The sequence below is a fragment of the Tachypleus tridentatus genome, chromosome 2 (genome assembly GCF_004210375.1).
Source record: "Tachypleus tridentatus isolate NWPU-2018 chromosome 2, ASM421037v1, whole genome shotgun sequence".
Classification (NCBI taxonomy): Eukaryota; Metazoa; Arthropoda; class Merostomata; order Xiphosura; family Limulidae; genus Tachypleus; species Tachypleus tridentatus.
The window spans coordinates 104358756-104380441 of NC_134826.1; the positions used below are offsets into that span (position 1 = coordinate 104358756).

The 21686-nt window shown below is 36.2% G+C and overlaps 1 protein-coding gene across 4 annotated transcripts in view; it reads left to right on the plus strand.

Moving 5' to 3' along the window:
- The first annotated feature begins 1044 nt into the window (after positions 1-1044).
- The window catches only part of LOC143244745 (galactosylgalactosylxylosylprotein 3-beta-glucuronosyltransferase 2-like), a 114542-nt gene continuing 93900 nt past the window's right edge, over positions 1045-21686 (plus strand). Inside the window, exons 1-3 of one of the 4 annotated variants that reach the window (XM_076489963.1) lie at positions 1045-1147; positions 16429-16497; positions 17653-17729. In XM_076489963.1, the coding sequence (XP_076346078.1) occupies positions 16472-16497; positions 17653-17729 (103 nt within the window). In that variant the 5' untranslated portion in view covers positions 1045-1147; positions 16429-16471. The remainder of the gene's footprint in view (positions 1148-16428; positions 16498-17652; positions 17730-21686) is intronic. The other 3 variants (XM_076489961.1, XM_076489960.1, XM_076489962.1) reach the window with 3 other exon arrangements.

Here is a 21686-nt window from a genome sequence, read left to right on the forward strand (position 1 = left end):
AATACAGAGGTCATAACTGATTTACATTAGTTCTGACATTTCCACAATGCGCAATCTCATAAAAATAACCAAAGAAAGTGTGCAAAACTGGGGTGAAGCAATAATTTTTTCCATCACTTTAGAAAATACCACTAGTTTTTAGCAAGAAAGGGTAGAAATATATTATTTTGTACAAATACGTCATATTTGAAAATCTATTATTTTGATTTCAAAGAAAAAATATTAGTCTATGCACTTTTTCATACAATTAAAAGTTGTTGCACAATCTAAATATTCTGATATGCAACATTGACAGTTCTGAGATGTATTGTATGGCAGGGAGTATCTAAAAGATGTAACCGTATTTAACAATGTGACTTTTAACGACTAACAATTTCTGAGTTAGTGTTTCTGTTTTACCTAAGTAAGGTATATTACGTTGTATATTGATTGATACTAGAATTAACAATAATGGATGTACTGTTTAGTATGTTTAATTTCGTTACTTCTAAATTTTATTTATTTTTACTACTATATTTTTACTGTGAAGATCATTTTGCAAAATCATCTTAATATGTGTATTTCGGAACAATCTAATTTGCTACGTTGGCCAAATCTCGAGAGATATCACTGGGATTACAGCTATAAATATCATCAACAGTGAAAGTACTCAACTGTCGAAACAATGCTTTCAAAATTTTATAAGTATGTTTTATAAGGTGTACTTAATTTAATTAGAATATACACATCTCTTACGATGCCATTTCTAGATAAGGTCTGGCTGATGAAACATATGTGTCCAATAGCAGGTTCTTATATGTCAATATATGACAATATCAAACCGTACCTATAATATTTTTATTAAAATGGTTGACAATGAAAGTTTTAAAGATATATATTAACTTTTGAAAGGCTATTTTAAGGCGATTTATATCATTCTATTAGTGTTCTTTCAATGTAATAAGCAGGAAAGACTGTAGTAACAATTTTTTTTATTTGAAGGTGTATCTAGTTTTATTATCTTTACGTATGAACTACATGTTGCTATTTTAGGAAAGCTCGTAACGTTGTTTGCTTTTCTCCACCTGTGTTTATAAGCTCCAACTGACATAGTAATTCTTCACCGGGAGACAGTGTGCTTGTTTGGATTTCACCTTGTAATGAACTGGTAAGTACGTTTTTGTTGACTTAAATACAATGATGACTTTTGGCAATTTTCATTAAGTAAAAAAAAAAAAAAAAAGGACAGAAGGTTAAGATGATCTTGCAAGATGTTTTATGTAGACATGATAAAGGTCTTAAAACTGTACATGTTGACAATGGCTTGTTCAGAAAACGTCTTTTTTAGTTTTAGTCTTAAGAAATGTTTGTAACAAGTAAGATGCCACTGTCATTATATATTTTCTATCACAATAGATTGTAGCTAGTTTCAATAATTTTAATTTTTGTTTTGGTATTCTCGTGGAATTGAGGTTTTACGCCTCACTTAAAACGTAGAGGATTAACTAGTTTTGGGGGGTAAAAAAGTAGAGATGAAGAAGTAATATTTATATTTACTCGAAAGGTACACGAATAAAAAGCAAGTACATGACACTCACACACACACACGTATATATATGTATATATATATTGTAGTGAAATTAATTACATCTAAATGAAGCCAAATGAGTAAATAAAATCATGAGGAAGGACTGCGTTAAAAAGAGCAAATCCCAACCTATGATTAATTGTATCATAACTATAAAGTTTTAAGCCATGAACAAAACACTTTGAAATTAAACTAAATACGCTGCATATTTTTTTTATAAAAAAAATTCTAGGGTACAAGCTACAACGTGGATTATAAAATGTATCCTAGGTTGTGTAGGTGACTACAGGAAGTAAGACGAACATTGCGGTGGGAATACACCGTCTATCAGTCTTAACCTCCAATTCTCTAGTTTCACATACAAATATTAGAAATTTAGAAATTAGGAGAGCGAGATACGAGTGCTCAAGCTCACAGTGTCCCACATCTATATCACTCTTCACTGTCTGCAGACACTTGTTGGAAGGTGACTACTCTCTCAAGTTAAAATAAGAATAAGAAAAATATAAACAAAAAAGATGAAAAATAAATAGAAAATGAAAAATAAGGTACTACCATTTGGAGGTAAGTATGATAAAACTTACCTATTGCAGTTAGCATTCCTACTCCCAATTTTGAATTTATTATACACCATATCAGTACAAAAAACAGCAACAAAAACACTAAGTATATACAAAAATGTACAACAATGATATGAAATAACAAAAAACAACAACAAATAAATATATAATATATACAACTTTGTACATGTACATGAACATGAGAAATACAAAAGGAGAAATTAAAAAAATATACAAACCAAATATTAAATTTACAAAACTGAATCGGTACATAAAGTAACAACAGTATATATAGGTATGAACAAGTAATTAAATCAAAATAATAAACAAAAAAATTAAAGTAGAAAATTACAAATGATTAAATAGAATTACAAAAAATAAGTAAAATACAAAGTTTAAAGAAAATTTTAAAAAAATCAAAAATTATCAAGGATTTAATTACCACAAAACTAACAAATGAACATGACATGCAATATACAATGTGTAGGAAAAGGAAATAAGATAAATTATAGGATACACAAAATAAATATTACAAACAAAATAGATAAACACAAAAAATGAAAATACAAATAAACAATAATTACATAAAATACAGAGAGTCCAGAAAATCAGCCTGATCCCGATACTCTTAATCGTGCAGAAAGGCGAGACGTCCTGGCGCCAATGATGATAAACGTCCCTCAGACTCAGTAACTGATAGTTCACCTCAAAGTGGAATAAAAGTTTGTACCTGGACTTAGCCAGTATCTTTAAGTACGACACTGGAGCCTGGTTAAAAACGAATATTATGTACTTAAACACCAATAGGGTGTAGTGGAACCTAAAGACCAGGTGATTGGGAACGGGGACTGGCACGTGATACAATATGGTGAGCCACCTTTTCCCATACCTCATCCAATGTCAGACAAAGGACCAACATGTGAAGGACATACTCCACCAAATGACACAATGGACATAACTTGGTGACACTGATACTGGAGAGATATAAGTATTCTCTCACCATTAAGATGTTATGAATGATGTGCTAGTTATGAGCTTCAAGGTAACTATCAACATGGCACATCAATATCCCGACCCCAAACAACGTTCCACAGAGGAGTGGGTTGGTGTTACTCTATCATGTGAGTACAGTCTGGGGAAAGCAGATGGTAGAGAAAACTGGAGTTCACTGGAATATCAAATGACATGGTATGACAACGCCTAATTGCCACAACAAGTGGGAGGATCAAAAATCATTGGTTTACTCAGGCTAGATGAGGCACTAAAATGCCTGAGCTCTATGCCAATCAGGAAACGAGCCAGTTGGCTACAGGAATGTACCTCCCAAGACAGACAGCGAATAGTCGTGGACAGAAGAAAAAGAAAGACATTTGGTCTGGACACATGGGATGCCAAGTCCTTCCGTATGGGGGAGCTTAACTAAAGGCAACTGAGACACTGCCTCAATCTTACCACTCCAAAGACAGACAGTGAATAGTGGTGGACAGGAAAAGAGAAAGACACTTTGTCTGGACACACCGAATGCCCAGTCCTCCCTTGTGGGACAGCTTAACTAAAGACACTGCCTCAGTCTTACCACTCTACAGCAGTCATTCAGAGGAAGAATGGCACGAAGTTACTACATCAAGGAGAGAATCCTAATCTTCACTACCTCTGCCTTGCAAAATAAGTTAGCAGGGCTATAACGATAATCTTAAACTGTGGAACTGACATGTTCCACAACCTCTCCCTTGCAGCCTCAGGACTCGCAAGGAAGTGAATCCCAAAACATTTGGCTTGAGAGGAAGAACACTTGTAGAAAGTTCTAACTTAGTGCACAAAAACTGGAGGAAAACCATACCTCTACAGAATGTACTACAAAAATGTATGGTGGCCTCGATCAAAGGCCTTACTCTGATCGAGCGACACAAAAATTGCAGGGATGTTCCTGTCTGTAATGTAATGGAACAGGTCACTTAGAAGCACCAAGTTTTGTTGGATACTACTACCCTACACTCCACATGTTTAAATGGCCCGCCTTTTCCATGTCCCTCCGCTCTCGGCTAGGACCATATTATATCACGCACTGGTCCCTGTTCCCAATCATTTGGCCTTTTAGTTCCAGTATACATTAACTGTCTTCAAATACGTCATCTAACTTGTTCAAAATCACTTTGTTTTGCGGACAGGCACCAGTGTCAATCTTTAAGATTCTGGGTAAGGCCAGGTATAAGCTGTTACTCTATTTTCAGGCAGACTGTTGGCTGCTTAACCCTAGGGACTTTTACCATTGATGGTAGCTGGATATTTTGCCTTTTTGTGAACTGGTGGAGTATCAGGTTGAGCTTGGGTTCTGAGCCGCCGTATCTTCACTTCTGTTTATGTTGCACTGTATCTTGTAAACATTAATAATTTGGTATATATTTGTAAATATTAAATTCTTATGACTTTGTTTCTATTTGTCTTTTAATTATTAATAAACTTGTATATATCTCATACGTATGTATTGTAAATGTTATTTATTGTTCTTATTTCTCTAACGGTTCTTAACTTTCTATCTATTTGTTTCGTTAACTCTGTGTATGTGTATATATACAGTCACGTGAAAAAGTGTTGACACCCTATGAAAGCCTGTGTATTTTTGTAACATTTTTGGACATATAGATATTTAATCTCAATTTCAACAATATTGAGAGATTATAAGAATATAACTAAGCAATTAAAACTGAAGAAACGACTTTTCAAGATCTTCTGTAAATGTAATTCTACAAAAATGCATATTCTAACTGAGGAAAAGTTTGGAAACCCTAACCCCTAATAGTTAGTGTTACCCCCTTTGGCAGAATATAACTACAGTGAGACGCTTCTTGTAGCCATCTACCAGTCTCTGATATCGGTCTCAAAAAAAGTTTGCCCCACTCCTCAATGCAGAATTCTTTCAGCTGTGAGATGTTTGAGGGGTTTCTTGCATGTACAGCACGTTTCAACTCACCCCACAGCATCTCAATGAGATTACGAGCTGGGCTTTGACTCGGCCATTCCAGGACTCTCCATTTCTTAGTTTTCAGCCAGTCCTTGGTGAATTTACAGGTACATTTTGGGTCATTGTCGTGTTGCAGGGTCCAGTTCCGCTTCAGCTTTAATTTTCTTACAGATGGACTCGCATGTTCCTCAAGCACTCTCTGATATACAGTAGAATTCATTGTGGATTCTATGATTGTGAGCTGTCCAGGTCCTGCTGCAGCAAAGCAGCCCGAAACCATGACATTTCCACCTCCATGATTCACATTTGGTATGAGGTTCTTTTCCTGGAATGCTGTATTTGGTTTATGCCAAACATGTCCTCTGTTCTGGTGTCCAAATAATTCAATTTTGGACTTATCTGTCCAAAGAACATTATTCCAAAAGTTCTGGTCTTTGTCTACATTCTCTCTGGCAAACTTCAGTCTGGCCTTGATGTTTCTCTTAAAGAGCAAAGGTTTTCTCCTTGCACACCTCCCATGCAATTTAAACTTGTGCAGTCTCTTTCTGATTGTAGAGGCATGCACTTTCACATCAACAGTAGCCAGAGCCTGCTGTAGGTCCCGTGATGACATGTTAGGGTGTTTGGAGACCTCTTTTAGCATCTTGCGGTCTGCTCTCGGGGTGAACTTGCTTGGACGACCAGACCTGGGCATGTTGGCAGTTATTTTGAAAGCCCTCCACTTGTTGACTATATTCCGGACAGTGGAACGGCTGATTTCAAAATCTTTTGGGATCTTTTTCAATCCCTTGCCAGACTCATAAGCTGCTACAATTTTCTTTCTGAAGGCCTCAGACAGCTCTTTTGCTCTCAACATGGTGCTCACTCTCACTTCAACAGTCAGGAGCACACCAAACTAAATTTCTGAGGTTTAAATAGGGCAAGTCTCATTCAAAATGCTGAGTAAAGATCTTCTAATCATGTGCACCTGGTGTGATACACCTGTGTTTGAGTTGAGCAATTTTAAGTGGGAATAAATGAGAGGGTGTCTTAACTTCTTCCTCGGTTAGATTATGCATTTTTGTAAAATTACATTTACAGAAGATCTTGAAAAGTCTTTTCTTTAGTTTTAATTGTTTAGTTATATTCATATAATCTCTCAGTATTGTTAAAATTGAGATTAAATATCTATATATCAAAAAAATGTTACAAAAATAGACAGGCTTTCATAGGGTGTCCTAACGTTTTCACATTACTGTATATATTATACTTTTCTTTATTTGTTTCGTATATTTTTTCCTTCTTATATTTCATTATATTTTATTATTTTCTTTTGCATCATTTCATTTTGTTGTTATTATCCTTACTATTGTTTTTTTATTTGTTATGCGGTGTATATATGTATCGTGTTTTTTAATTTAAGGATTTTTATGTATTTGTATATATGTATATGTTTTAGCATTATTTGATCATTACCTATAAATATATGCTCAACGTTTTTTGAAAATTATCTTGATCACTTGTATTGATTTTTTTTGTAAATAAGTTCAAAATTAATTGTGCGTGTGTTTTATTGTGTAATTTATATTTCAAGTTTTTAGTTATTTTGAATTTTGTTTTTGTTCGTGTGTTGTTATACTCCATTATTGTCTAGACTTTGTTATTTGTAGTCGTGTATTTTGTGTTTGTTTGTAATACGTTTCGGCCCTAGCCGTGTCAAATCTCACGAGTTAGTTTTTTAACATATTTTAGTACAGACTTTACATTCCAAATTGGTCAATATGGCTGTAGCCATCGGGCCCTCTTCTGTTCAGCACAATCGATCCGTTTTGTGGTCCCTGCAGACTCACTGCTGTCAGCGGTTATTGACGCTGCGAGTGGTCAAATCTGAGGTAATGTCCTCGAATGTTTTCAACACTTTGATGGTGGATGTTATGTAGCGTCACTGTCTTCCCCCGCCGTTGCCCCAAAACTATTGATCAAAGGTGGCTTTACTTTTAACGGCACCTCCTTCCCTGTTGAGTTGGCGGGACAAAACATTATTTGAGTTGATTTTACGTTCCATAATTGTATCAGGTTGGCTCAGCATGGCCAGGTAGGTTAAGGCGTTCGACTCATAATCTGAGGGTCGCGGGTTCGAATCCCGGTAGCACCAAACATGTTCGCCCTTTCAGCCGTGGGGGCGTTATAAAGTTTCGGTCAATTCCACTATTCAGTGGTAAAAGAGTAGCGCAAAAGTTGGCGATGGGTGGTGATGACTAGCTGCCTTTCCTCTAGTCTTACACTGCTAAATCAAGGATCGCTAGCACAGATAGCTCTCGAGTAGCTGTGTGCGAAATTCAAAAACAAAACAATTGCATCAGGACTGCGACAGTATGGTGTGGTTCTCAAAATCGAGCACAAGTGCTACCAGACTCGCCTGGGGGTAGGTACTGGTAACAGGAGGGTGTGCTTCAACATGAAACATCCTGTGCCAAACTTTCTTAAGATCAATGGCTTTACTATCATAGTGAACTACCCTGGCATCCACTGCAACTCAGGGAATCTTTGAAAATTCAGGAGGAGGCCTAGGACCTTTTTGGGTGGTATATTGTCCCAGCACTCTCATCCTTTTCTGAGTTTGCCAGGTTCATTGAGGGAGGAAGAGGACACTGTCTCAATGCACATCCTCAATCTTCTTGACTTAAGTCTGGGGGATACAAAAGTAATGTGGTGGTTATCCTTATCAGATGACTATCCTGTAGTTCCTGTTATTGAGCAGACAAGTCTTAAGAGAGGCCATGATACTTTACTGCCGGATGTAACACCAAAGCAATAGTGGAAGTAAACTGATTCTTCCAGAGCCTTTGATGGGTTTATCCTGCCTCACTGTTAGTATCCAGGGAATATGTAGCCATGTCTTCAACTGCTTTTGGGTTGATGTGATATTTCTGCAGAATACTCATTTCACTTCTAGGAGGGATCACTTCTCCTTTGTAACTCGTTTTCTTGTTCCTGCTTTCTAGTCCTTTGGTTCGACACATGCACAAGGTGTAGGAATTCTCCTCAACCCAACTTATCAGGAAGTATCCTTGCGTCACATAGTGATGCTGAAGGACGGGTTGTGTACATTGTTGTCGTTACTCAGGCTCATAAAGTCTGGCTTGTTAATATCTATGCACAGGAGAGGAAATTGAAGATATTCTTTTCTTCCTCTGACAGGTTCTTGATAACACAAGCTAATATTGTCCTTGGTGGGACTTCATCTGTGTGTTGGATCCCCATCTCGATAAGACTGGGGGAGATCCACTTTCTGGTGATCAGCATGCATGACCTCTGCATTCAGTGTTGTCAGACTTTGACTTCCACGATATTTGGCGCGCACTTTACAGGGATGCTTTTGTTGCCACTTGGACTGGTCAGTGCATATCTTGTCACCTGGACTATTTCTATGTGACAGCTGGCCTGAAGCAGTACCTAGCTAGAGCTGTGGTCTATCGGGTTGGTGATGTTTCGTTTTACATCAACCCTTTTTTACTGCATTTCAGGATTTGACCCCTGTTTTTCAGGGTCCTGGAGTGTGGAGACTCAATGTCTCCCTCTACTCTGAGTACGAAGTAGGGGATGAATTGATAGTATTTGTTTGGGGCCTCTTTTCTGTTGACGTCATTAATGAGATTTGGTTGGTGTGTTTCAAGGAAGTCTGTACTTCCTTGCTGAGGCAGGCATGCATGCAGCATTAGGAAACTCGCCGTTTTGCCATTGCAATAAGCAAGACACCTTAGTGGCCTTGCTTCGGGGCAGATCAATGGACCTGTGGATACTTCTGGACATTGACAAGCTCAAAAAGGACATAGACTTGGAATATGCTAAATTATTCCGAGCTGCGTGTGTTTCCAGTCTGATGGAGTCACTTGATCCCAGAAATGTTACTTGGATTCCATTAAGTAAGGCAGGGAGATGTCTAAATATAAGCACATCTCCAGTCCTCGACACATGCCTTAAACTACTGTAGCTGACTGTATTTTGCTTCACCAATGGTTGAGGATATTTGGCAAGAGATCACTTAGTTCTTTCCAACCTTCGATCCGTCATGGTCTGACGATCTTTTGAAGTCCATTAAACTGGGTGAATTTTTGGTGGCTATCCAGTACATTCCACTTGTTAAGTCTCTGGGTCCAGATGGCTCACCAGTGGAATTCTATCGCCATGTATGGCACGTTATCAGACCCCTCTTTGTTAGACTTTTTAACAACTGTATGACCCGCGGGTCCATGCCTCGGAGTATACTGGATGGGTTAATTACGCTAATCTGTAAGGATTCCACCCAGTCTGAAGATCTTTCCTTGTGGCGTCCTGTATGGCTCCTGAATGTGGATGCAAAGATCGTTTCCAAGGTCCTGTGTGATCGTTTGAGTGTTGTTATGCCTGATCTCATCCTTGGCACTCAAACGTGTGGTGTGTGGGGTAGATGTATCCAACAGAATTTGGTGCTTTTATATGACGTGTTCCATTACATTATTGACAGGAACATCCCTGCAGTTTTTGTGTCGCTTAATCAGAGCAAGGCCTTTGATTGAGCCCACCACACATTTTTGTGGTACGTTCTGGAGAGGTATGGTCTTTACTCTGGTTATTGTGCACTATGTTTGAACTTTCTATACATCTTTGAGCAGACTATTAGTAAATGGATACTTGATGGCCCCTTTAACATATGTCAGGGTGTTCATCAAGGATGTCCATTATCACCATCTCTTTATACGTTAATGATCAGGTGCCTGCTTTCTTATCTGTATCACTCAGTATCAGTGCGTGGCCTTCATTTGCCGGGTGGGGTGTCTATCAAGTATGTTAGTCATGCAGATGATGTGAACATATTTCCATAAGACCAAACATCCTTGGGTTTAGCTCTGGTGATTGTCAACAAGTATTCTCAGGCCAGTGCAGCCTAGCTCAACTACACTAAGTCTAGGGCTCGGAGGTTGGGCAAGTGGGCCTCATCTGTGGACACTCCATTTGGTTCGGCATGGACTTCCTCTCAAATAAGATGGTTTGGGATTTGCTTCCTTGCGAGTCCTGAGACTGCTTGAGGGGAGGTTGTGCAACATGTCAGTTCGGCAGTTCAAGATTATCGTTAAAGCCTTGATAACTTGTTTGGCTGGGCAGAGGTAATGAAGAGGAGGATTCTCCTCTTGATATGGTATCTTGGTGTAATTCTTTCTCTGAACAACCACTGAGCGTGAACTGTCGAGCAGCATGTCTACACCTTCCTATGGAGTGGTAAGACTGAGGCAGTGTTTCAGTTGTCTTTAGTTAAGCCACCCCACAAGGGAGGACTGGGCATCCCATGTGTCTGGACCAAATGTCTTTTTCTTTTCATTTTCACCACTATTTGCTGTATCTCTTGGGAGGATCATTCCTGTAGCCAACTGGCTTATTTCCTGATTGGCACAGGGCTCGGGCATTTTGGTGTTTCAGCAGGCCTGAATAAACCAATGTGTTTTGATCTTCCCATTTCATATGCTGATGCTGTCACGTGATGGGCCATGTTGATAGTTACCTTCAGGCACATCATTAACAACGTCTTAACGGTGAGAGAACGCTTACATCTATCCAGTATCAGTGTCACCAAGTAATGCCCATTGTGTCATACTCAGGTAAAGTCTTCCTTTATATGTTGGTCCTTTGTCAAACATCACATGGGATAGGAGAAAAGGTGGCTTGCCTTTTCCATATGCCATTGATCTCGGCTGAGACCATTTTGTATCACGTGCTGGTCCCTGTTCCCAGTCACCTGGCCTTTATGTTCCACTACAACCTATCGGTGTTTAAGTACATCATCTGGCTTACCCGTAATCAATTTGTTTTTGAGCGGGCTCCAGTGTCGTACTTTAAGATACTGGCTAAGGCGGGTACAAACTGTTATTCCGACTTGAGGCGGACTATTCGTTATTGAGATCGAAAGACTTTTATCATAGTTGACGCTTGGACATCTCGCCGGTGTGCACGCTTTAGGGTAGCGGGGTCAAGCTGATTTTCCAGATTGTCTGTGTTCTATGTAATTGTTTATTTGTATTTTCGTTTTTTGTTTTTAATATTCATTTATGTATTTTTTTGTGTCCAATGTCCAATGATTTATATATTTTAATTTTTTTGTACGTATCTCACGTGTAATGCTCATTTGTATAGTTGTTTTTATAATTAAATCCTTGATAATCTTTTGTTTTTTTTAAATCCTTGTATTTTATTTCTTTTTGTAATTCTCTTTAATCATTTATAATTTTCTACTTTCATTTTTGTAGTTGGTTTTTGAATTTAATTATTTGTACATACCTGTATATATTTTTATTTTATGTAATGATTCATATTATATATGTATATATATATTTTAATTTCTCATTTTGTAGTTCTCATATTCAGTTACCTAGTTGTATATTTAATTGTGTTTGCTATTTCGTTCACTATCGTTGTTGCACATTTTTGTATATACTCAGTGTTTTGTTCTTTATACTGTTATCGTGTATAATAGATTCTAAATTGGGAGTAGGAATGCTAACTTCAAAAGGTAAGTTTTATATTACTTACCCCCAAATGGTAGTACCTTATTTTTTTATTTTTTTATTTCATTTATATATTTTTTTCTTTTTATGTTTATCTTATTCTTATTTGAACTTGAGAGAGCAGTTACCATTCTACAACTGTTTGCAGACAGTAAAGGGTGATATAGACGTGAAACGTTGTAGGCTTTAGTAAACACATCTCGCTTTCCTAATTTCTACTCTTCTTTTGTGAGACTAGAGAATTGGAGGTTAAGACTGATAGACGGTGTATACCCACCGCAATGTGAGTCCTACTTAGGAGTCACTTCCAAAACCTAGAATACTTTTGATAATCCTATGTTGTAGCTTGTACCCTATGATTTTCTTTTTAAATATGCAGCATATTTTGTTTAATTTTAACGTGTTTTGTTTTATGGTTTAAAATTATGGTTTTATATATATGTCATGATTATTAAAATCATTGTAATGGAAACAGGTTCTTGTGATACAAAACGTTTTATTAAGGAATCTTACGAGCATAAAGAAGAAGAAAAAAGAGAAAATAATATTATATTAATAATGATGCATAAATTAGAGATATGATTATTAAAGTAATAATATTATAGTCGAGCTCGTGGAAATGAACTTCAGGACATTTTGATCTTCAGTAATGCAAATACTAATGGCGTTGGAACCTAAACTAAGATAGATAACTACTAGAACTTTAAAAAGAGGATAGCAGTTAACATTTTAAAAATGGTAATGATTACCGCTTTTATAAAGATAGCGACATATAATTTAAAATAAGAATAGCGATTAATTGACTAAAACAAGAACAGATGCTAATGCTTGAAACAAGGATAACAGCTAATATTTGAAACAAGGATTACGACTAATAATTTAAAAAAGGACAGCAACTAATGATATAAAACAAAGGTAGAAACTAATGCTTTAAAAAGGATAGTAACTAATTTTTAATAATTCCTGTAATGACTTCATTTTTGAAAAGCCTAATATTCGAACAAATCTATTCCTCAAGATAATACTTTCTTACTATATCATTTAGTTAGAACTGAATCATTTTTTGACGAAATCATCGGAATTGCCTGAAAATTATTAATTTGGTTTTTGTGGAAATTTAAGGTATCTTTGAATTTGTTGATAACATTAATGAGTTAAATTTTATCATGATTTTGTAATTACTAGTTTTGATGTACAATAATTATTTAATGCTTAACACGGGATGATTTTTGTTTAGTATTAAGTACAAAGCCTATCTATTCTTTGCCCACCACGAGTATCGAAACCCGGTTTTTAGCAGTGTGAGTCCGCAGACGTGCCGCTGTGTCACTGGGGGAGAGGGGGGTAACTGGTTGAAACGTTTAAATTATGTGTAACAAATTAATATACAATAAAAAAGGGCCCGGCATGGCCTAGCGCGTTAAGGCGTGCGCTTCGTAATCTGAGGGTCGCGGGTTCGCGCCCGAGTCGCGCCAAACATGCTCTCCCTCCCAGCCGTGGGGGCGTTATAATGTGACGGTCAATCCCACTTTTCGTTGGTAAAAGAGTAGCCCAAGAGTTGGCGGTGGGTGGTGATGACTAGCTGCCTTCCCTATAGTCTTACCCTACTAAATTAGGGACGGCTAGCACAGATAGCCCGCGAGTAGCTTTGTGCGAAATTCCCAAACAAACAAACAATACAATAAGGAAGGTAATTTTGATGGTATATCCAAAAACGTATTTCAGAAATCACGTGAAATATTAGTACTTTATTAAGATTTTGTTTGTACTATTATGAAATGATTTGATTAGAAAATTGTCTTAAGAATTTAAACCATTAAGGTATAGGAGGTAATACGTGGATGATGCATTTACTGTATTTGAGAAAGAACAGGCAAACGTATTGTTTAATTAGTTAAACAGACAACACGAAAGTATTAAAGTTACTGGGGAAAAGGAAATGACTATTGCACCGTTATTGGACACCCAAATTATCAAATAGGGTGGGAGGTCTGAAACGGGAGTCTATCATAAAATTACGTTTTCAGGTTTATATTTCAATTATGAGAGTTTTATCAAAACGAAATTCAAAGAAAATATTATTACAGTTTTGGTATACAATACCTGTAAACTTAACGGATGTTAGACGACCAAACAACAATAGTAGGCTTCGTCTGGAAGCGTTTAATGCGATGTTGCTCATCCTAAAACGACTGCCAGCTAGATTTAAAGTAAATACAAGTGACAGGTGAGGCTGTTACAACGACAAAGCAAATGGATTTTAGCTGCAGTGCCGGCAAGCTCGTGTCCATGAATAACAACATGACTAGTAATCTATAAAAATTGAACAGAGATGAACGATAAAGTGAAATGAGCCAGTCTTTTGTCTTTTCTGAATGTTTAGGAGAAATGGATGAAAAGTCACATTACGCGATTTGAGGGTCTTTATGGAACGAAGTAAATGCGTATAAATCATACAGTTGGTGTGCTTCGTAGCCTCAATATGATCCAAAGCAACTTTAATTTCTTTTACATTAAAACTCAAATCTAGTCTCCTGTTATGCAGTCCATCAAGAAAAATACTAAGCTACACACAACTCATGCGTTGGAGGATGGATGGCCTTCTCCAAACAGATATTTAGTTTTGCTTATATAAGCAACCAGTTCAGAATAGGTGTGGTCTATGTTGTGGTGAAAGGCGTTTTTTTGTATTTTTTAATAAAGATCAGCAGGATATTGAATCATAGCAAGAGTTCTAGCTTTTAAACCCATTTTGGAATAAGGATTGAAAGTTTTAATTTCTAAGTAGTGTATGAAAGCAGTATCAGAGACAATTTTTTTTTTGTTAAGAAATGAGTGACCAATGATACTTTCTCTTTGTGCTACTACAAATTATAATACGAGCCCAAGTATTTTATTATTGACAGTAAATTGTTTTGTTTGTTTGTTCTTAAGCATAAGGCTACACAAAGATTTCTATCAGTGTAAGTCCGCAAATTGGGGGGAGGGGGCGAAAGTAAATAGTCAGTAGGCCATGTTTCATCCTGGTGTATGTTTCTAGGTTCATAAATAAGTAAAATAATGTTGTAATTCTGCTCTAGCCAGTACCACTGCATAGATAAATGTCTCCCTCATTTTACAAAGTAAAATTGCCCCTGTAGACAATTTATTTCTCCACTCTCCAGTTTGCCATTAAATATAGGTAACTTTTAAGATTAGAAAACATTTGTCTTGTTACTCACAGGCACAACCCAAAAGTGTTATTTTTTAATCTGAAAATGTGAAATATATTAAACAGTAGTTGAATACGAACACTTCGACTAACTGGAAGTTCCCACACTTCTTACTCGAGGTTTCAGAATAACATACTCTTTCTTGATTATTTGATAGGTTATTTAGTATTTATTGCTTTTTGCTGAAGTACAACCGTCTGTATGATATACAAATATTCATCTCACTTTAAACGTAAAAGCACTTAAAGAAACAGGTACCTCACAACCACAACAACTCTCTATGAAACGTGGTTTATCACTTACAAGCTTGAAATTAATTTATAGAAGCTTTGAATCTGAACAAAACATTATGTTCTCACTTAATTTGCAAGTCAATAGATATCTCATATTTTCATGAAGTCTTAATATGGAGCAAATTTTGTCACGACTGAAAATAAGTACCAAATTGAAGAACGAAAGAAAATGTTTAGAGGTCAGTTTGTTTGTTTGGTTTGTTTTGAATTTCGCGCAAAGCTACTCGAGGGCCATCTGCACTAGCCGTCCCTAATTTAGCAGTGTAAGACTAGAGGAAAGCTAGCTAGTCATCACCACCCACCGTCAACTCTTGGGCTACTCTTTTACCAACGAATAGTGGGATTGAATGTAACATTATAATGCCTTCATGGTTGCAAGGGCGAGCATGTTTGGTGAGACGGGAATTCGAACTCGTGACCCTTGGTTTACGAGTCGAGTGCCTTAACTAGCTAAGTTACAGCGCCTTATGATAACAAGTTGTGGTAAAATCGTGACTGATTACGTCAATAACCACATCGACAGCATACCGGGTCATCTCGCGGAGATTATTAGAGCGTGGACCAACCAAATACCGAATGATTATTATGAAATGATATAAGGTTACAGACGGAACTTATAATAATTTGATGTTATATTTTGTCATTATATATATATTTTGGTAAGGTTTTATTGTGTTAGATGAAAAGCTGAATTTCACATCTATCTACATGTATCTGATAATAGTGAATGGAACACAGAGACATTTAGCGCTGTCAAACTGCGAAATGCATGTTATAATAAACATCTACATTTGTAACATTTATAACAAGACAGGTTCCCAGAACATCATGAACAGTTTATTAGAACATGCATTTCGTAGTTTGACAGCGCAAAATGTGTCTGTATTCCATTTTAATAATGATGATTTTGTTTGTAATAAAATGTGTAGTTATTTCAGCCAACACTATTTTTCGTCCAAACGTTTACGTAATCATTCGTAGAAAGCAGTTATAGTAGTACCTTGGTTTTAGAAAATATGCCAATTCCTACCAGGCATAGGTTACAAATTTTTTGTTTGTTTAATTGGAATTAAACACAAAGATACACAACGGGCTATCTGTTCTCTACCACGACAGGTAATGAAACTCGGTTTTCAGCGCTGTGTCACGGGGGAGTGGGGGTTATACACCCCTAATTAAGAACTGTATAATGTCTAAACTATATAGTAAAGGACTTGTTCATGTCAAGCAACAACTCTGGGTCTTTAATTTTGTGAACGGTACTTTATTTCTCCGAGTTTTTCAAATAAACATAATATTTTGCTCGTTTATTACAGATTATTGTTTTTCAAAACTTTGAAGATAAATGATACTGGTGAAATGCTTCCACAAAGAAGAATTAATTAGTAAGTTTCTTTTTCTGATTGGAAGACAATAATGAATCTAAAGTGGTATTAAAAATGTACTTGCTTCTTTATACATGATAGTTTCTTGAAGACAACGTTGGTGAAGTATTTTGGGATATTGAATTTAAATAGAATTAAAAAGAATGCTTCTAGTTTTCGTGAATATTATTAAACTTGTTTAAACGGAACCAAGAATATGAGTTACAAAAACAAGAACAAATAAAGCATTAATTTTTAAACAAAAGACTAATTTTTTATTAACATAGCCTATAAATATCCAAAAATAGATCTAATAACTTCAACTTTCAAAGCTAGCAAAAGTCATTAATGAAAAGAAATGTATATGTTTGACAGGTTTTATAAATGGTTAACGTACACTGATTAGCAGTGTAGTGTATAATTAGGACTAATATGCTTGTGTTCTTGCTTGTCACTGTTCAGCTATAAACCACTTAACGTTTCAACACTTACTTATCAATTACCTTATTCTTTAAAGTCGCAACAATATTAAACCTAAATAACCTGACAAATATTTTAAACGACATGGTTTATATGCTAAAAGTAAGCAAAGCATTTGAAACCAATAGTCTTAACATTTGGGATAAAAATCGAGTAAAGTACAAATGGTTTATTTAATACTCGTTTCTCTTAATTTGCCCACTTCGGGTTTCATATCGTAGGTGTGTAAAATATTCAGAGTTCTTTGTTCTTCCAGAAGTAATTGCCCAGGATTCATCAGACGGTGTTTGTGGGGTGATTAATCTAAATCTGCAGTTGACGTAAATTTTAGAGCAATTGTTAAACACTTTGCAAGGTTTTCTAAATCTCTGCTTTTCTAACATTCTTACGTTTTGTTTTTCAAACATCATACACACTATTTTTTTTTAAATGGTCTTTCAAGTTAAGGCGTACAACTATAAAACTTATATCACCTTGTTGATAATGTTTTTAAAAGCAAAATGTTCGACACTTTGTTATATTAGTTTTTATATACCTTCAGATGTTACAGCACATTTTTAGTGAGATACAGTGAAGTGTACAAGTGTTTGCATTTGAAGGTTTAGTATCTGTAGTTATTGCTTATTACATTATAGCCCCATATAATTATATTTTCCAGCTATTTGTCTCTTTAAAACATATGATGTATATTTCCAGCGTGCTTAACCGGGCGATCTTAGCCAGTCCATTTTTCCTGTTTCCATTGTTTCTTCTTAACTTTCCAGAGCAACTGGGTGAGTGAACATTGAATTATCTCAGTTATTTCTTTATTTCTAATAGCACAGTATAATAAAGTTACAACTGAGTTAACCATCATAATATCAAAGCATACTCTGAAACAATTTTGACTTTAACAAAGGAGAAACGTAGAACCTATTTTTAAACTCACCATACTTCATTTATCTATTATGTTACGTAAACTACAGAAAACATCACTTAAAAATGAAAAACTAGGGACGTAAAAGATTAAAATTTGATCTCATCTCCGATTCCACTGAAATTTGCTTAATATCAATTTGTCATTATTTGCTAGTTAACTTCAGAATTTATTTTAAGGTCCAATGCAGCTATGCTCAGACTATATCACATATTTTATTATCATTTAACGCAGTAGAATATACAGAAACACATGGCTAATTAATGTAAGTTTGTGAGACAAAGGAAATTTACTGCATAATATGCGAAAAATAATTTTGACAGTTCCAAAAGTCGTGCCCCCCGCTAGCACAGCGGTATGTTTCTGGATTTACAACGCTAAAATCATGGGTTCGATTCCCCTCGGTGGGCTGAGCAGATAGCCCTTTGTGGCTTTGCTATACGAAAAACACACCCAAAAGTGTAACAAATTTACCGTTGTACATTTATTTTAGTGCCTACGCTTCTTTCAGTACAGTTTTCGTTTTTGAAAAGACGTATTTTTTGATTGTGTATTGCGCAAGTCCTGCCTCTTCTCGAGAACTGTTTAAAGCGAGAAGCAACAATATTTGATTACGAAGATGCGTTAGATCATTATTGCCAAGATAACTTTCGAGAAACTCGCGTGATTGTTATTAAAAGGCGGCTATCCCAGAGACGGGATAGTGAATGTTATTGGACAGTTACAGTGAATCTGCTGTAAGCCTAAGAAGCTATAATTGCGATTAACGTTTATCAGTCGAAAAACTATAGAACTAGACCAGGAACATTTATAGATTTGAATATTACAAACTGCTCAACTTGGGTGAATTATTTCGAACGTTATTGTTTCTACGAGAAAATTAAATGTATACATCAGTAAGAAGTGAACTTGTAAACGGTCCGAATCCAATCAACCGAACTAATTAAAGCAAAATGCAACAATATCAACTCAGAAGTAATTTTCTCGGCATGGAGTCATCGATAAAATATTTCGTTCTAGACTGGATATAAAACTCGTTGATGTCTGTAATTTTGTAAAAAAAATTTTATGTAAACCCTAATTTGTAATTACTATTAGTAATAACCGTTACTATAAACAATATTGCTTTTATGTTTGTATATTAATATGTTTGTGTTAAAGGAAAATGTGTGTATTAATCCTGCTGCCAATTAACATAGATTTATTTATCTATTAACATTTTATTAACTTCTAGATTCAAATTCAGGTTTCCGGTTGAGATGATAATACGTTAACATATGTAATAAACCTGAGACTCGTCCGAGGGCTCCCACATGGCCATGTGGGTTAAGGCGTTCGACTCGTAATCCTAGGGTCCCGTGTTCAAATCCCCGTCGCACCAAACATGCTCGCCATTTCAGCCGTGAGGGCGTTATACCGTGGCGGTCAATCCCACTATTCGTTGGTAAAAAAGTAGCCCAAGAGTTGGTGGTGGGTAGTGATGACTAGGTGCCTTTTATCTAGACTTACACTGCTTAATAAGGTACGGCTAGCACAGATAGCCCTCGAGTAGCTTTGCGCGAAATTCAAAAACAGCAAACAGATTCGTCCGAAGTATAATACGTAACAAAAGAAATTATTATGTTCTAATTGAGATTTATCCAATTTCGTACATTTTCAGTGGAAGAAAATTGTCTTTAATGTTTGTTACGTATTATGTTGATTATTCCTATTGCCTCGTTGCAGTTGAGGTCAGTACTATCAGAATTAAGCTGTTGTTACTTGTTTTGAAGTTATAAAATTCACTCTGTGTTGATTTTTACCCAAAAGTGTAAAGAAAATTCATCTTAATTAAATCTACATTAGTGTTATTTATAATATATATTAAGCATTGCTAGCATAATTTCAGGAGACATTTATTGATGAATAACAATATGATTTATTAAAAGCTTTTCTCAATCTATAGGTATGCTACATCATTTGAGCCATGTTTTTAGAAAAAAAAAGTAATTTTACTTGTTGTCAAGTTTCTTTTGAAACTTTCATTTCGGAAGATATGGATAAAAATTGATGAGTAGCCTACCAAGTTCAGTTTTTTAAACAAGACACATAAGATCCTATAAATATACAGAACTGTTTAACACGATGGACGAGCAAATTATCATTTGGCCTTTCAGTGGTGTCTTTGTCAAGCTTAAGACTTGTTAATCCACCTTTTACTTTTCAGGAAACTGTCAATTCCTTTTTTATAGTATTTTAAGTTTCTTGCGCACATTGCTATCGAATATACAGAAAAAAAGCCCAGTAGGTAAGGAACCTATAAATGTCGATGAAAAATCAAACCAGTTCAGAATTTAATGAGGACCAGTAATATATTTTTTTTTAATTTCGTGCAGAGATATACGAGGGCTATCTGCTCTGGCCATCCTTAATTTAGCAGACCAGAAAGAAGGCAACTAGTCATCACCAACCATCGACAACTCTTGGGCTAGTCTTTTACCAAAAAATAGTGGGATTGATCGAAACATTATAACGCACCAACGGCTGAAAGGGCGAGCATGTTAGGTGTGATAAAGATTCGAACCCGCGACACTAAGATTATGAATTGAACTCATAATTGTGAACCAATAATACAGTCACATCGAGATGTGAAAATATGAATAGTGTACTACTTTAAAAAGAAAAAGGTGTATGTTCTTTGGTTCATAAACATCTTGAATAACTCATATTCGTATACTACTATAACACAAATGAAATAAGAAAATCAATTAAGAGTTTAATATTCTAAGCATACACTGCTGGCCAAAATCTTAAGGTCAACGAACATAAAGAAAAATGTGCATTTTGCGTTGTTAAACTCAACCACTCATTTAAGTAGAGTTTCGAAAGATGAAAATAAGAAAAGGGAAAATAAAAATAAAAAACTTTTTTAGCATTTAATAGAGAAAATGTGAACACTATGAAATTAGCCTAAATACTAGCTGGTCAAAAGTTTAAGACCATACCAAAAAGAAATCCTAAACAGGGTAGGAAATGCCCAACAAGAGGCCGTCATTGCGAATAACGGCAAACATTCGCTTTGGCATGGTTGATATAAGCGTTTGCAGAAGGCTGGCTGGAATGTTATTCCTAGTGGTGAACATGACTTCACGAAGATGATACACTGTTTAGAATTGACGTCCATTTCTATAGACTTCCCTTGCCATCCACCCCTAAACATTTTCAATGGGGTTCAATTTGGGCAAAGACGGTGGATGGTCCGAAAGAATCACGTTATTCGCCATGAAAAAGTCCTTTGTCCTGCTGGGATTTTGGATCGCAGCAATGTCCTGCTGAGAGATCCAGTCATTTCCACACAAGTGAGGGCCTTCAGTCAATGAGGATGCTCTCTCCAACATGTCAATGTAGCCAGCTGCTGTTTGATGCCCCTGTATAACCTGAAGCTCCATTGTTCCATGGAAGGAGAAAGCACTCCAGATCATGATGGAACCTCCTCCACTTTATCGTGTAGAAAATGTCTCCAGTGGGATATCCTTATCTTGCCAGTAACGTTGGAAGCCATCTGGACCATCTAGGTTAATTTTATTTTCTCATCAGGGAACTAAACCTTCGTCCCATTTTCTACATCCCATGTTTGGTACTTCTTAGTAAAGTTTAACCGAGCTGTTTCATGATGTGGAAAGAGGCGTGGCCTTTGAAGACGTTTACAGTTTCTAAAGCCTTTCTCTCGTAGATGCTGTCTTATTGTTTTTAAGCTGCATTCCGCGTGGGTTGGTCTCTTGGCGGCTCAGGGTTTTTGTCAGTACCATTGTTCGTCGTGCCCGTTCCGGGAGTT